The 17,077-nt window shown below is 46.8% G+C and overlaps 1 protein-coding gene across 1 annotated transcript in view; it reads right to left on the reverse strand.

Annotated features, from left to right (window-relative positions):
- Positions 1–17,077, reverse strand: part of TMEM67 (transmembrane protein 67) — a 989,409-nt gene that overhangs the window by 89,292 nt on the left and 883,040 nt on the right. The window contains exons 24-25 of the mRNA XM_078687042.1: positions 14,091–14,207; positions 13,898–14,002 (exon numbers count right to left, since the gene is read on the reverse strand). Of these exons, the coding sequence (XP_078543168.1) occupies positions 13,898–14,002; positions 14,091–14,207 (222 nt within the window). The remainder of the gene's footprint in view (positions 1–13,897; positions 14,003–14,090; positions 14,208–17,077) is intronic.

The following is a 17,077-nucleotide window of genomic DNA, read 5'->3' on the forward strand; positions in this document are numbered from 1 at the left end:
GTCCGAATCCGAAATCGTGGGTAGCGTCAGTGGGTCTAAAAAACTATCCACCGAAAAAGGGGAGCATTGGGTCGGAGTCCCGTACACTTGCGTATAGTCTCGCTGGAACGCTAGGAGGATCTCGGCCTGTGAGCGCACCAGCACGCCGTCCGGATTGATAATATCCGTGATCGGCTTGATTTCGGTATCCTGCCTCGCCATCCAAGCCAGTAGCGCTCCAGTTTTGTCCCCTGGAGGCATAAGTCCTAAAATTGTATCTTCGGAGGTCAGCGCAGGCGGTCTGATACTCCGTCTTAGCCTCGGCCGTGAGCATGGCGTGCTCCTCCGAGTCGTCAGGCTGTGTAGTGAGTGCGGCCAGAGTTTGCTCTGAGGTTTGGAGCATCCGTTCCAAGGTGCGGCGGACCCCGACTACCTGTTTGATGCATTCGCCTCGTGCCACCACTTTAAAAGCGTCCCATTCCACCAGTACCGAAGATGCAGTGTCTGTGTTGTGTGTAAAGTAGTCTTGGATGCTGGGTTTGTGTGCGTCTCTGAATACTGGGTCTGAGAGGCAGTCTCTAGGGAGGCGCCAGGTGGGGACTGGCGGGTGCGTGGGGCGCCAGCTCAGCCGAACGATGTGGGCGTCATGATCCGAGAGGATCCGGCCCAAGTAATCTGTAGATGTGATCTTTGGGAGGATTGGTGCAGAGCAGAGGAAACGGTCCAGGCGGACCCTGAGGTTATGTGGAATCGAGTGGAAAGAGTAGACGCGAGCCAGTGGGTGTAGGTGTCGCCATGCGTCGGTGAGTGCCCAGTGCATAGTCCATGCCTTGAAGAGGTCTGCCTGCCGGGGGGCCGGGGAGTGTGTGGGGGGAGGATGCGAGCGATCCAGGGTGGGATCCAATGAGCAATTAAAGTCACCTCCCAGCACCCACGGAACTGTAGTGAACTGGGCCAAAACGCCCGTGAGGTGGTCCCAGAATTTGTCCTGATCTGTGTTGAGGGCGTATATGCTGCCAAGGAGTATGCCTTGGCCATCAAGTATCCCTTCTAAAAGCGCATACCTGCCCTCTCTATCTACCACCCGTCGAAGCTCCCGGAAGGGAGTGCCAGGCCTGACCCAAATTAACGCGCCGCGCGCAAACGCCGAATAGTGTGTGGCACAGAGGATCCCTCGCCACTTGACCTGCAAGCGGGTGAGTTCGGTAGCGTTAATGTGTGTCTCCTGGAGAAACGCAATATTGGCTGACATGCGCCTAATATATGAGTAAACAGAGTAGCGTTTGCTGGGCGTGTGTAGGCCTCGTACGTTCAGTGTAAGGACATTAATGTCTGAGCTTGAGACTGCCATTCGTAGGATGCCGTGAGTGGGAGAAGGAGCCCCCTGCAGCCCCCGGCGGCCGCCAGTGTGTATGTGCCACGTGTGCTCCTATGCGCCAAGCTTCCACAGTCATAGGGGAGGGACTAAGGGGATTAACAACAAACAGAACCGTAGATGGGAAACAGTCCCAATACAGGGGATATCTCACCGGAGGTGACATATCCAAACTAGTGTCCCACTAGGGGAGAAATACAACAAATATCTGCGGGGGCGGCAGCGTGTGTCGCTGCTGGGCCTGTGCGCGGGTCGGGCTCTTGCAGGAGAAGCGTCTATCGCTCGCTAGCACTTACATGCATATGACAAAACAGTCTAGGCTCCTAGACGTCGCGCAGCACCATAGGTCACCATGAGAAGGATATAACAGTGGGTAGTCCTTTCATCATGAAGAGGCGCCAGGTTGGCTGGCCAGGGTAGCGTCCAAGGTGTGCCCCGCAACCAGGGGGGAGGAGATCGGTCCGATCCCCGACAGTGTCCCATCACTGTCCCGGTCCTTCTCAGGGGTGAACAGGTGTGGTTGACCCTCCAGATCCGACGCCGCGGGCGACGTGTGCAGTCCGGACACCGCTTTTAAGGCCTCTCGTCGCTCCTGCATGATTTGTGTGAGGTCGGGTGAGCCCGTGGGGGGTGACCCCTGGCCCCTGGGGCGGCCTGATCGAGCACGGCTCGCACCTCGTCGTCTGGATCGTCTGAAGTTGTTGTTGCGTGCTCTCTGGGGACCAGGGTTAGGGATTATTGGGCAGTGAAACTCAGTCCAATCCTGCGCTTCCTCCGCCGTGTTGAAGAAGAGGGCTTTCCCTTTGTGCAGGACCTTCAGGCGGGCCGGGAACAGCAGGGAGTATTGAAGATCATTTGCACGGAGGCGTCTCTTGACGTCTAGGTAGGTGGAGCGCTGGTGCTGGACTTCTCGTGCATAGTCCGGGAACACCATTACATGTTGGTCCTCCACTTGTAGGGGGCCCGCAGTCCGGGCCGCATGGAGCACCGCATCACGGTCTCGGAAGTGCAGGAATTTAGCCAACATGGGTCGCGGAGGAAGGCCCGGCTTGGGTGCCCGGGCCGGGACCCTGTGGGCTCTTTCAATGGAGAAGTATGGCGACCTGTCCGCCTCCGGTGTGAACGACTTGGTCCAGGATTCCATGTACGTCAGAGGGTCCGAGTTCTCAATCCCTTCCGGCAGACCGAGGACGCGGATGTTACATCTTCTGGAGCGCCCTTCCAAGTCCACTGTGCGTTCCTCGAGGGCCGCCACGCGGTGTAGGATCTCCTTCAGTTCCGCGTCCTGTGTTTTCATCGTAGGTTGCAGCTCGGACACGATTCGTTCTCCCTCCTTTACTCTGTCCGCCAGCTTCCGATGGTCGTCACGGATTAGGCTGATGTCCGTTGTCAGGGCGCCTAATCTTTCCTCCATCGAAAGGCGGGATAATTCGATTGCCGCCAACACCTGGTCCAACTTTGCCGACAGTGTAGGGTCGGGTTGCGACGCGTGGGCTTGCGTCCATGTTCTCGTCTGTGGCATCCTCTCGGGGGCCGTCTCGGGGACAGTCGTCCCTTTCGAGGAATTAGTCTTCCCCATGAGTGCTGTCAAAGACGGGTAGGGGACCCCCAGGCCCCTGTGCACCTTGCGTTCAACGGGTCACCACCTCACTCCTGAAATGCATCTATTCTACCTCCTCCGGGAGCAGGGGCCGGTGCAGTCCGCTACTCCTCGGCGAGCCCCAGAGGGGGTAGGGGGGCCGCCGGTACACGGGAGGAGGAGGGGGGGGGGGAGGGCCGACACCTATCGCCTCCAGGAGGGATCGTGGTTGCCCGAAGGGTCCAGCGCCACACAGGCGGCACCTCCGCTGGTGTCCTCCGGTCCGCGGCGGTGATCTGGACAGCACCGGGATCAGGCTTCTGGACGTGGAGAAGCGCCGGTATAGCGCTACTTCAGCAAGGCGGCCGCCATTTTGTGCGCCGGGCTGCCTCCGCAAGTCATCAGCTCCGGACCGAAAGTCCGCGATCCGGTCGCTGCACTCCTCACCGGGGCATCAGCGCCGTCAGCAGTCCGCCTCGGCGAGGGGTCGCCCCCCGGGGACAGGAGTCCAGCAGTGTCGTCAGCGAGCAGAAGGAGCCGTGCCCGCCATCTTGGGCGCTCGGCACTCGGCTCCAGGCTCGAAGAGGGACGGGTCAGTGTCCAACGGCCATCCGCAGCTCCCACGACGCAACTAGAGGATGCCCCACTGTAGGTAAGCCTCTATGGGGTAGTAGTTGGTAGGCTGAGGCTCCCAGCGATCATTGGAAATGGGCAAGATGCTAGCCCGATCGCGGAGCCTCAGCAGGACACAGCCGCCATCGTGGCTTGCCAAGCCACGCCCCCCGATCTACAGATGTCACTGATGATAGTTATATTGTTTTACAGGTATTTGCATAGTGTGAAATGATGAATATATGTAACTCTGAGATAAACTATCATTAATGTTATTTGCTGCTTGGTCTCCTTCCCTGCTGTTCCCATCCTTGTCTTTCCCTGCTTAATCATCTCGATATTCTGAACTTAAAAAGCAAGCAGAATTGAGGTGATTGGGAGGTGGCCCCTTTTTGTGCAGCGAACAGATCCCGAGGGATCAGCAGGCTGACACCTACGGTACTCACACAAGATGTCTTGTGAAGTAGTTAGCCATACTCTAGGACCTCAGGTGCCAGATCACTAGATTGAATTGCTTGGATTCTTGATGCCTGATCTGATCTTGGTTCTTGGTGAGAAAGTCCAGCATGTTGAGGAGCTTCTTGTGGGGACTGATGGGCATTTCAGGGAGTGCTGAATGCCAGGGTTATTTGGCTCAGGTAGGGGCTAACAGGATGAGAGTCTGAGATGTTTTCCGCATCTTCGACACTACAAATAGGAGTGGGAGAGGTGGGAAAAACATAAGCAAATATCCCTGACCAGTGCATTGCACTGGGACTGTGAGTACTTGGAGTAGAACCTTGGGCATTTTGCATTTTCAGAGGTAGGTGACCCCGCGGTGGAAGTAGCTGTGGAGGATTTTTGGGCAAGGTTTTCACTTGTGGACGGGTCCCGTTCACATTTTCCAACCCTGGAAGGTACTCAGTCATCAGGTGAATGTGGTGGTGGAGTGCTCAATGACAAACGGCCTGAGCTGGCAAGGATATAGATCGAGAATTAGTGCTGCCTTTCTTTTGTAGGTAGTACATAGAGGTCATATTTTCAGTCTTGACTGGTACCACTTTGCCCCGAACGAGTGGAATGAAGGCTTTGAGGGCGAGATGGATTGCTAGAAATTCAAGGTACTTAAGTGATGCATCTGTTGATGTGGGGCCCACACTCCATGCACTGTCTTGACACAAAGATGTGCTCCCCAACCGGCTTCGGAGGTTTCCTTGGTAATGGTGAATTACTGACAGGGTTTATAGAAACGACCTGCCCTGCAACAAGTTGATGGTGTTCCACCACTGCAGAGAGCGATGTACATTGGCCTTTACCAATACAAGATCCTCAGACAGACACTCCACTGTGCACAGAGGCACTGTTTGAATGGGAGCATATGTAGCTGGGCGAAGGGCACTATAACAATGCATGAGGGTATCATGCTGAGGAAGCGCATAACTGTTCTCAATGCAAGGAAAAGATTTGCCTGAAAAAGAGGCACTTGATGTTGAAAAGTTGAGACTCTTTGCTGGCTGGGATAGTCCTCATCTATGACTGAGTTTAGTGTTGATCCCATCAAGGGTTGTATCAGTAGGGGTAACAAATTTGACTTGGTGGCGTTGATGGTGAACACAAGGCTAAGGAGGAGAGAGATGGTGGCCTGAGAGTGAGTTAAGCAGTGGAGATTGCTTCCACTCTTGATTAGTCAATCGTCCAGGCAGAGGAAGATGTGGATGCCTCCCAACCGTACATGTGCAGTGACCACTGCCAGACATTTGGTGAAGAGCCTTGGTTGACTGGACACACCGAATGGTCACCTTGAACTGATAAGGATAGCTTGTTACCATGAAACACAGATATCAACACTTTCATGAAGCCTTGTTGCAGCAGAGAGATGACATCCTGAGAGGCTACCATGTGACAGTGTTTGAAAAGGATGTAATGGTTGAGGGTCCAGGATCTGCTTCAGGGAACAGTCTTTCTTGGGGATGAGGAAGCAGAGGGAGTAAACCAGTTTGCCTTGGTGATGGGAGGGGACTGGTACTACAGCCCCTTTTTGAAAGGGTGGTAGTTGGACCTCTTCCTCCATGAGACTGAATGGCTCTCTGATGAGGCTGTGTTTGTGGGGTGGGATGTTGGGATGGGATGTGAGAAGTTCTAGGCAGTAGCTGTGGTAACCCACTGCTAAGACCCATGTGTCAAATGGGCTTTTCTGCCAGTGTGGGAGGAAATACTGGAGCCCGTCCCCCCTCCAACCTTCAACAGGTGTTGTGTGACTGTGGGGAGGTGGAGGGAGTCAATGCTTGGTAGCAGAGTTCCCCTAGCCAGAGCCCCCTTTGCCCCTACCTCTGGTATTATTGCCCCTGTAGGCACCCCTGCTGTAGCCTTGAGATGTGTACGTCTGGTAGGCCTGCTTCTGCCTCTGATAGAAATTGGGAATCTTGTGAGAGATGGTTTTCAAATCAGCCCTGCATTTATGACTCCAAAAGGAGCCTCTACGGGAAGAAGCCTGAACGGCACCCAGGGTTTTGGTGTGTCAGGGTCTTGTTTAATTTTCTCTAGCATTTGGTCAATCTGGAGCCCGAAAAGAGGTTACACATCAAAGGGCAGATTGAGCAAATGCTGTTGAACTTCAGGCTTAAAACCCAAAATGAGGAGCCAGATGTGTCCCTGGATTAAGACAGTAGTATTGTCACCCCTAGCTGTGGTATCCACAGAATCAGTGGCACAACTAATGGTGGCACTTGAGATGATTCTACCCTCTGCCAGAAACTCCCCACCGCTGCTTAAACTCGGCAGGCATGTGTTTTATGACATCACTCATCTCATCGTCATTCGCCAATAGGTGGTGGCTATTAGTGGGCACTGGGTCAAACGGTGCTTCATCACCCAGCTAAAGGGGACTTTCCTGTCTGTGCAAGAATTGAGGAGAGCCCCTCTAAGTGGTGAAGTGTGAGTTAGTGGAAAAGGAGGTGCTGGTGGAGAAGGCACAAATGGGATAGGGCTACGCCCCTGTCCTAACGCTTCTTGAGTTTGGCACCTGGGGAGGCTCCAAAGCAAGTTCCTCCTCAAAGATGGACCTTTGTTTGCAAGAAAAGTGTCTTCCGGCAATTGAGGCAGTCTTTTGGAGATCTTGCAGGTGTGGGGATAAATAAAGAGATGTTTTGTCTTGTGTCCCATTCCTTATTAAAGCACTCAAGGACAGGCTGCTTTGAGTAGTTGGAGCCCTGTACCAAGGGCATCTTCAGCACCGATGGCTTGGGAGCCAATGCGGGACTTGGATCTGATGGTGGCTTCTATGCCGATGGCTTAAGCACTGGGGGTGTTTTGGAGGGCAATGATATCTTCAACACTGATGACTGCTTTGAAGTGGAGGCTGGCCTCATCACCGGCATCGAGAGGATCTTCAGCCTCTGAATTGCTTTTGGGCTCGACATGATAGTGCCTGTGGACTGGGTCAGCGTCAGCTCTAAAGATTTCGGTTGGCGGCAACAGGTGCCAGGACCAGTGGGGCCCCAGAAGACTGAGTCTTTGTTTAAGAGCTTGACATCCGACCGAAGATGGACTGTTAACTAGTTCATGGGCCGTGGAGAAGAAGACCCCATAGGTCAGCCTCTTTGCCTTCCTCAACATCAGGGGAGTGCTGCTCCACACAGATGTTGGGGGTGTCATCGGAAGCCTGCTTCTACAGCTTGTGGTGTGCTCAAAGTCTCCTCCTTTGAAATCAAAGATTCTTTTTCAAATGAAAGGTTGGCATGCCTCATACAGTTTTATCATGCTTGGGAGATTAATAAAGGTTACACACCTAGTGGTGGTTGGTTCAGAGGAACTTCGAGAGACAATGTGTACAGTTTTGAAACAGCATCTGTTCCATCACCCTGTGTACGTTATCCACTAAAAAGGATGCCAAAGTTTGAGGAGAGCAGAGGAACATGAGACCCTGGTGAGGCCTGAGGTCCCACTGGGCATGAAGTTGATGCGGATTGGTCTCCAGAAGGCAACAGTTGAGAAGAAGGCAATGGAGGTTATTTTACAGATATATGAATATATCCAAGTCGAGGAACAGACCAGCTGGACCTGAACGGAAGTAAAGAAACTCCTCAGACTTGGAGCCCCAGCAGTGCATATGTTGACAATTTTGTGCAGTTTATACTTTTGTGTATTATTAACAATGTGCAGAACTTGGATTTACTCTTCAGCATACATGTGCACACTGACATGATGCTATTACGCTTGAAACTAGTTTTGTATGCTGTGTAGAAGTTAAATAGACCTCACTTTAGGTCGAAATGCCACCGTGTTCAAAATGGATGTTTCCTCCTGCATTTTTAACGTTCAGCATTTCTGCAGCATACAGTAAAGCAGTCATGTTTGTTTATTTAAAATTAACGTCGTTCTTGCTGTTCTCAAACATTTTCCACAGATATGCTGCTTTTCCCAAGGCCCTTCTGCTAGCTCACAGTACGTCATACATTTACAATAGTTTGCTGTTGTTGTTGTAACTAGTTTCTCCTGCAATCTCCGGATGCTATTAGCGTAGAATGGGAAGAATCAATATTCACCTAGTGGGATGGTGTTTTGATGCGAATGCAATGCGACGTTTCATAGAAATGTGCCCTGATTTGATGAGAATGTAATTATTTTGCTCAACCTTGATGATTTTGCAGAAACTGATAATTTCCTATGCAGAAAACGTAATTAAACCCTAGTTTTTGCGGTGATCCAGAGCTTTCCTGTATGCTACTATAGGGATGCCGTCCATTTCTTTCTAATTTTGCTGCTCACTTGGGCCTTAGAATTATTCCAATTTTGCGCTTTATTCTGCATTACTCTATTTGCTGAGAGCCTTCATTTCAATAGCCTTATGCATTTGAAGTTATGATTTCTGTAACACACTTTTGAATTTTGTAATAATTCTTTAAATTTCCTTTTGCCCTAGAACTCAATTGTTGTGTCTGTTCTACCTAACTGACTGTATTTTTATGTGATGGTAGGTGCCTTATCTCGGGGACACATTGCCTTCTGAAACTGAAGTTTAACACCGTCTCTGATTCATTCACCTTTAAGTGTGTTATTAAGGTAATGCTTTGGGATGTAACATTTAGGATTCCTCGCACGCACACATATCCGAGCCAGATTGTGGGAAAGAAACTATCAAACATGGAGGCGGTGCCCGTGCACATTACAAGCTACAGGACGGGTCACTATATCCCTCATGACTCAAAAGACTTCTTTGAAGAAAAAAACTTGTAGAAGTCTGACCCCAACATTACATGGCAGGTGTATGCAGAGAATGTGTATCTACAGCAAAACATGCTCTGAACACATTTTTTTATATACAGATCCCCAAACATTATTTTACTTTCTTCTGATTCTTACCATTACCATATTCAATTGATTAGGTAAAAGGGTGTCATAAAAGTAATACACAGTGGTAAAATGTAAGTGGCTTATATATTAAGACTGTCTATGTAAACACATGTGAATGAACAAATAGCAGTGTTCACAGACAATCAACAACAGGATAAAAACATCAACGTATGGCCAATAAACCCTGCTAAAATTTATGGGAAAAACAGAGGGGGCAGCTTTATGGAGAACCCCTTAGTAAGGTCAAGCCTTTATCGCTTTCTACCACTCTTACATCCTCCTCATGAACAGGACCTCTTGACTAGTATAAACTGGAGGAAATTATCAGTCGTGATAATGATCTCTAGCTTTCTTTATAACAGCTGAAAAATATCACCAACCCCAGGACATCCTGTGAACTCACAACTACATAGGATTCATGAGGTTAGAGAATCCTGGACATGAATTACGGTTAGAAAGTACAGGCCTTTGATATGCTTGGCACTTTCCTTCATCACCAGGTTCGTCACATGACAAATGTTACAAGCCAAGAGTATTAGAACCTTAAAAGAAGTATACAAGTAAAGGACACAAGGAACATGGAAATATGGTGCACAATAAGTTTGCCTATATTGCCAGGGCACCAGGTCATCCAATCTCATTAACAATTGTGGATTTTGGATCAGTAAGTGGAAAACAAAAATAAAACATTCTTTAGGTGCTCATAAAGGCGATAAAGGACTCAACAATAACGATAACGGAAATATGCAAATTCCATCCTTCTCAGAGAGCTTACACAACACTCCATACCATTCTTTAAAGATATACAAACCAATTGAAGATACAATGGATTTTAACTCTACAAAAGCTTCAAGTAAAATTAATCTACAAATAAAGACATGCATGAAATAAAGAAACTCACAAACCATTCAGAATTAAGCAAATTCTGCCTGTTGTGAGCCCAATTCTTAGTAAATTGTAGTGGTAATCAACATCAGTAATTTTGCCTGTAGGACATGGATGTTTTCTCCTACAGAGCATACCCTATTAGACACTTCCATCTCACACACACAGACACTAACTTCTCACCAAACAACACTAGTCGATGAGCTTTTTGTGGCATAGAAAGATTGGAATAACATCAGTGTCTATATTGTACAGTTCTATTGTCATTTTGAGGACTAGTGTTTTGGTAAACTAGCAATAAAAAAAAACGATTACCTTTTCCTGTTTCTAATTTATGTCCCCTTTTCGATGTATTAAATATTTCCATTATGTGGTTTGCTTTAGATTTAGAAGTTTGTTGCAAATTAATTTTGGCTATACACATTTAGAAAACATGTTTGAGAGAACTGAGGATAAACCATACATCCTGAAGCATTGCTGCTCAAAATTCATTTAAATAATAATAAGAAATATTGTGTGTAACAGCATACCAATGATTGTAAAACTAAAGCGGTCAGCCAATACCTTTTAGTGGGAATGATGACACATCTTCATTGCAATGGCAGATTTTGGGCACCAAATTTATAAAGGTGAATAATGTATTTCTGAGTCCCTAGCGCATGAGCTAGATGTTCAGCCTGCAGAGCTTTAAGGTAGAGAAAACAATTCTGAAACATTCTACCACAATGTCAACTAATGTAAGATTGAGATATTCTCAAATTCTTTTTTTGATAGCAACCATGGTGGTCACAATCTGAGAAATATGTAGGATGAGGGTAGTCAGAGTTCAGAAAAGTCTAGGTTTGATACTAACAAATATAAAGTTAAAGTGCCCATTTGAATTTAAATGCCAAATTACAGAAGGGACTTCAAGACCCAATACAAGTCCTCATTAATCATTAGTTAACATGTTATAGAATATTAGCTTTATCACGTTTCCGTCGTTATAAATAATCCAATTTCTTGGCAAAGAAAACAACTCTTAGTTATATCATCTCTTTCGGAGTTAAAGGTAAGACAAATTGAGATTAATATGCTGGTCGAAGAGGACTCGTCTGACATACAGGTCTGATAAGTCAAGGAGCAAACATGTTATACAACATATACATCATAAATTAAGCACCTGCTTTAGAATTGCAAGCAGATAAACAACTAGACAGGGAGAAGAAATATCCATCAAGTACTCCCACTTGAGGAAGTCAAAAGATGTAAACATTGTGTTTACTGTCTAAGCTAATATTTATGCTGGGAACCGCTAATTCTGATTGAAATCAGCAAATCTTTTTAGTGGGATTCTGAGAGAGTAATAGGACATAGGCTAACAGGTGATCATGCATGTTGCGCCGCACAGCTCTGAGTACAAGCACAGTTTTGAACGTCGTCTGCTCTTTCAGGAGCCAGTGTAAAGACCTGGAGGCAGGATGTGATTACATATTTTTAAACAGAGAATGAGGCAATCAGCAAAGTTTCGGCCTCTTTAGAACTTGACAACTACTTTGGCAATGAGTCCCCTATCAACAACATTGCAGAGGTTAATGTGCGAACCGGTCACTGCAAGGTCAAGAACATTTTTGTAATGTGTCATTAGTAGCAGGAGGATGCTAAGGAGGCCCAAATATAGTGAAAATACATAGTGCAGGCTAAATGACTGCTCTAATTCAAAAAGGACCCTTGTGTTTCAGACCAAGATTTAAGGTGTCGAGATGGGAAGTCCATGATTGAGGCATTAAGCAGGACCCCCAAAAGGTCCATCAAAGCCTAGAGGCTTCCCTCTGTTTTTGATCTGTTGAAGCACAGCCAGTTAAAATATCTATTGGCCAATGTTTGAGCGGATGATGACATTCACAAACCATGCCATTAAGCATATAAGAACATAAATAAGGCTGCTCCATGGAAGATACTGCAGGTCACAAAAGCAAAATGACGGAAGAAAGGACAAAGCTTCCTCTTTTGAGTGTTATTTGATAGGTATGACTTGAACTACTAAAGTGCTGGTCCACAATTACTGCCGAAAACCAATTACCTCCAGATCTCCAGACGTCTGGCCCCCCCACACGATGCACTCGTTCTAGCTTGATTTTGACGTGCCGCGGGCTTAGAATCCCCGAAAAAGTCCCTCAAAGAAAGCCTTCTAGTCCGGTCCCTCTGCCCCTTCCTCCAGGTCCCGGATTCATATGTTGTGCCTGCTTGATCTATTTTCTAAGTCCTCTGACTTCAATAGGGCTAGGTGCAGTTGACTCTGGAGAGCTTTAATCTTTTCCTGTGTGTCCATAGCTCGCTTGTCCAGGTCCTTGGTCTGAGCTTCAAGATCCATAACTCTCGTGCCCACTGAGTTCACATCTTTCTGGACTGTTGACATGTGGGCTTTCAGGTCTATTTTAAGTTGCTCAAGGGAAGCCTTGATATCCTTGTTAATTTCTGTTTTGAATTCTCTCAATGATGTCATCAAGTCCTCCTATGTGAGGGCAATGGTGTCAGAGGCTTCACCCTGATCTGGGGGTTGATTTTTCTCTGAGGGCATAAAAACGTTTGAGACTTTATTTGACCCCTTCTTTGGTGGCATAGGTGCTGGCCAGGTGGCTCCCCAGCGTCTACGCTGATATGGTCAGCCATGGGGATCGATTAAGCCCCACCCTCTCAGGGCTCCTCTGTCACCAATTGCTGGCTGTGTAGGAGTGCCTCCGTTCATCGAAAAGGAGGGCCAGGTATGCAGTGATGACCTTCCCCCAGGGAGCTATTTGTTTGAGCTGAGGGCCCACCTCTGAGCATTGTCAATGCTTGTGTAACCAAGCTGCCGTTATTTCACTTTTGCGTTGCCTTCAGAACCAGTGAGGCAGGGACAACAGAAACATTGCTTCCCTTCGTTCAGTTCGTTCGGCAGAGAGCCGGCCTCCATTTTAGGGTCAGGCAGGGTTCCGTTGCTCTTTATTTTTCATTTTCTGCTCGTTGCCCTTCTTCCCGGTGCCCCCGTCTCCCCGCCGCCTTTTGCATAAACACAGTTCTCTTTAGTAGACCCCCTCCTCACTGGCTATATTGCACGCTTCCACCTGGATTCCTCATGCTTGCGGCAATTGCTCAGGTCAAGCGCATCAGTTGGTGGAGTGCAGCATCTCGATCCCACTCCTCTATGAACACAGTGCCAGTGCTGGGGTGGCACCCAAGAACACAACTCTCCATCTATCTCGGCGAGCTGCGGAGGCTCCAGCGGCTCGACCTTGGTCCGATTGTGGCGGCCGCCATTTTGCGTTGCTCTGCTGATCGGGATAGCGACAAGGCTCCAAACCGTATTTATCTCGGCTCGGTAAGTCACCCACTCAGCATTTCTGGGGTCACAGGCACTTGCCTATGTTCTGGAGAGATTTTAGGAAATTTTGGTAAAGCTTATCCGCTTGGGATTGTGACGTGGACCTGGAACCGAGGTGAATAACGTCCACCCGGTCATCTTGCCCAGCACCGCCTCCCATTTTATTTTATAAGGAAGGGAGGTATGTGGTAAGCTTTAACATTGGGCTGTTTGTTCATTCTGTTATTGGTAACATTAATGCTTAGCTGTATGAACCGATCTAACAGGAATGTAATTTTCCTGTGACCTATTGATTGAGCTCTGTTGTTGTTCATAGAACATTCCAAGTTCTAAGAGTGCTGGTTGTCAGCTGGATCTTGCTTTTATAGCTTACCACACCACCTAGACATTAACTATGTAGGGTTTGTATAGATATGGGGAGGAAGGAGAAAACAGAGAAGCAGCATTGCGTCACCATGAAGCCTGTAAAAGCACAGAGGAAGACAGAAGAGACGCTGTAAGTATGCTCAGCCATTCTAGTACTTTCCTCAGATCTGTGTGAGGCGAAGAAAACCGGATACAGTCACTCCTATGTTCCAGCAAAAGTGGGTTGTGCTGCTCTGACGTCACAACATTGTACAACAGGCCAAAGGTCCTGCCATGGTCTCCTTCTGGAAAGAAGGAGGCCCATATACAACAGGAGGTTCTCTGGTCCTGGGTGAAAAATCAATAAGTGCAGCATCAGCTGGGCAACAGGAAAACAATAACTCTTAAATATCAACATTGAGCGTTCATGATCTATCAGAATACATACGTGATCTATGAAGGAGCCTAGGAATTTGTTCATTGTATGATATGCCTTAGTACTCTGTTCAAAGGCAGTTTCGGGTGAATTCAAAAATCTTGAATGGGCATTTCGCTGTAGGAAATAAAATGATGCCATTATGTTTAACACACAAATATTTTTCAAAATAATGTTTTTTAAACAAGCATTATACACTACATACCCTTGTAAGAGTATCATGAATCCGGTCAAACTGCAATCTTGTCTTGATCGTAATGGAAATCTGGAAAGTTTGAATGTCTGTGTTGGGAAGCAGACCTCTCTGACTACACATATTTTCCTGAAAAATGAAAAACACATTTTAAATGCAGAAACACAAAAAGTCTGGGAGGAGCAAAGTGACATCAAAGACCTATATTGAAGCTTAACTAATGGCTAACACTATGGCTAACAATCTTTTCATGACAATTAAAAAATATGTGTACATGTATATTGCATTTCTGAAGCTGACACTATATTATCTGAATGCACCTAAACATTTTCAAACCTTGTTTTAAACTAGAAATCTTTACCTGGTAAAAGAAAATACAATCAAGAGCCCTACCTGTGCCACGCAAACTCTTATTGTGTTTTGTAATGTGGATAAGGGATGGAGCCTCCAACATCTTTGTTAGGCATTCAAAAACAACAGCTTAAGGCCTGGACGATTCTCTGTATGTTTAACACAAATACGTTTAAAAACATGTGGGGCTATTCACAAAGGTAAATGGCACTTGAGTTTACTTTATATATGTAAATTACTCTTATAATTTTGGGTACATTTACTGCTTTGGGATATTCAAAAAGTGCAAATGTAAAGTTATTCAAAAGTGTGCATGTCTCCTGCCCCTGAAAAAGGAGGTGGAGCTAAATTTACGAGTACGTACGTAGTAAGCTCAGAACCACACACAGCCATCCAGTGAAAATGCAACACCCTCCTACTGAATATAATGGAGGTAGGGACTTGAAATTAAACCCCATATGAAATGATGTTAAATTAATTAATGTATTACAAATATTATTATATATAATTTAGGGGTCGATTCCGATTCGGTAAAATCCCCTACGAATCGCCGTACGGAGTATTTTTCCCGTACAAATCGTACACCTTCAACGTCCCCGTACGTACGATGAAGTGCGATCCAAACCCATAGCAGATCTCCGTACGAATCATACGAAAGACCATACGACTTAAAAATACGTACAAATCGCATTCGAAACACGCAGTACGCAACATCCATACGGATTGAAGCAGCTTTTCACAAACCAGTAAGTACGATTCGTTACGACAACACTCCGTACAACTCTTTTTCTAAGTTTAAAACGTCCGTAAAAGCATATTTCGACTGGAACCGCGTGCGACACAGACCCCCCGGGTACGGTGCGTACCCCCATGATTGCAGGGGTACGGTGCGTATGGGTACGGTGTGCAGGGGTACGGTGCATCGGGGTACAGTGCATGGGTGTACGGTGCATGGGTATACGGTGTGTAGGTGTACGGTGCATAGAGGTACAGAGCATCGGGATACGGTGCGTACCCCCATGATTGCAGGGGTACGGTACGTATGTGAGTGTGTGGCACTCCGTACAAATTGCTCATAAGACGTTTTCCGTATGAATTGCGTTCTCGTTCCCCGGTCCGTATCCTACTTGTCGGGTCGTACAGCAAGTTTACGATTCGTACGGTTCACCGTGAGGGTCCGTTTCATAAGGATTCACCCTTGCTTTTTGTACGGTTCGCACACATTCATACGTATTCTTTTCCTACGGATCGTACTACGCGATTCGGACGGATTTGTACGATTCGTACTGAAACGGCTACGAATACGATTCGTCATATGGATTGGTTTCCCGAATCGGAATCGACCCCTTAATGTTAAAAAATATCAAGATAGTACATAATTATAAGTAAACTGTAGAATATTTAAATAACGTTTTTTTATTGAAAAATGAATACACTAATTTCTAATAAAATATTTATTAAATAACATTGAATTAATTCTACACATTAATTTTAAAAATTACTAATCCATTATAATACTATATTTCTGTCACGATCACGCACTGGCCGATACTACAACTCCCGATCGAGCACGAGCCAGAACTACCACTCCCATGGTCCTCCGCGAGTCACGCTAGACATCGCGAGAGGAAGCATAAAGAGGAAGCGATGTCCGAGCTCGGCGTATGGGCTTCCTTCTCCGTTCCCATCGAGTCTGCTTCGTGGATCGGATCTTCCTATGGTGGCGGTAAGGGTGCTCTGCACCAGTCTTGATTTATCAGCGGGGTCGCTGAGCGTCTTTTTTCCTGCAAGGTTGCCGAGCGTGCATGAGTTGGTCGTTTCCTTTGTTCTGAGGCAAAGTCAGGATCATAGTTCGGTCGGTATTGTCGGCCGACGGGGGAGTGGATGGTTTGAGATCTACGGTTTCCCCAATCATTTTTGTTTCATTTGAGAAATACTATTTTCTGCCTCTTCTCCACGGATATGCTATCTGGAACAGAGGTGTACATAAGTGCGACATTGGTCACAGTCTGATGTGATACATGACTAATAACTACTATATTCAGTATAAGAAGCATTATACTAAGGATCAGGAGCAGCTATTACCACATGTATTTATATAATACGGGGCCAATCATTAGCCTATCTCCTTATTATCATTTATTGGAATGGAAAGAAAGGCCAGTGAAGTGTGTGCATGATTGATGGTGCATTAACTATTATGTCTCTGGCTCCCTTTGTTAACAGGGGTTCCCCATGAGTGGTAGAGGGCTACGCTCTACCCCTGTGATTCGCAAAGGAGTCTAGACAAGGGTATGTTCTCTTGTACAATGGTCTTACTCTGTGATCTCATGTGTACCCTGTGGATTGTATACATTTTGTATTCATGCAGTGATACTCCAATACGATCCTCTGCACTGACAAGCACTACTGCCTATACCCAGATTTCGTATTTTGCTTTACAGGTATTTAGAGCAAGGAGAGTTCATTCCAAAGTGTAAGGTCGGTATAGTCGGCCGACAGGGGAGTGGATGGTTTGAGATCCACGGTTTCCCCAATCATTTTTGTTTCATTTGAGAAATACTATTTTCTGCCTCTTCTCCACGGATATGCTATCTTAAACAGAGGTGTACATAAGTGCGACATTGGTCACAGTCTGATGTGATACT

This window comes from Lissotriton helveticus, chromosome 4_1 (genome assembly GCF_964261635.1).
Source record: "Lissotriton helveticus chromosome 4_1, aLisHel1.1, whole genome shotgun sequence".
Lineage (NCBI taxonomy): Eukaryota > Metazoa > Chordata > Amphibia > Caudata > Salamandridae > Lissotriton > Lissotriton helveticus.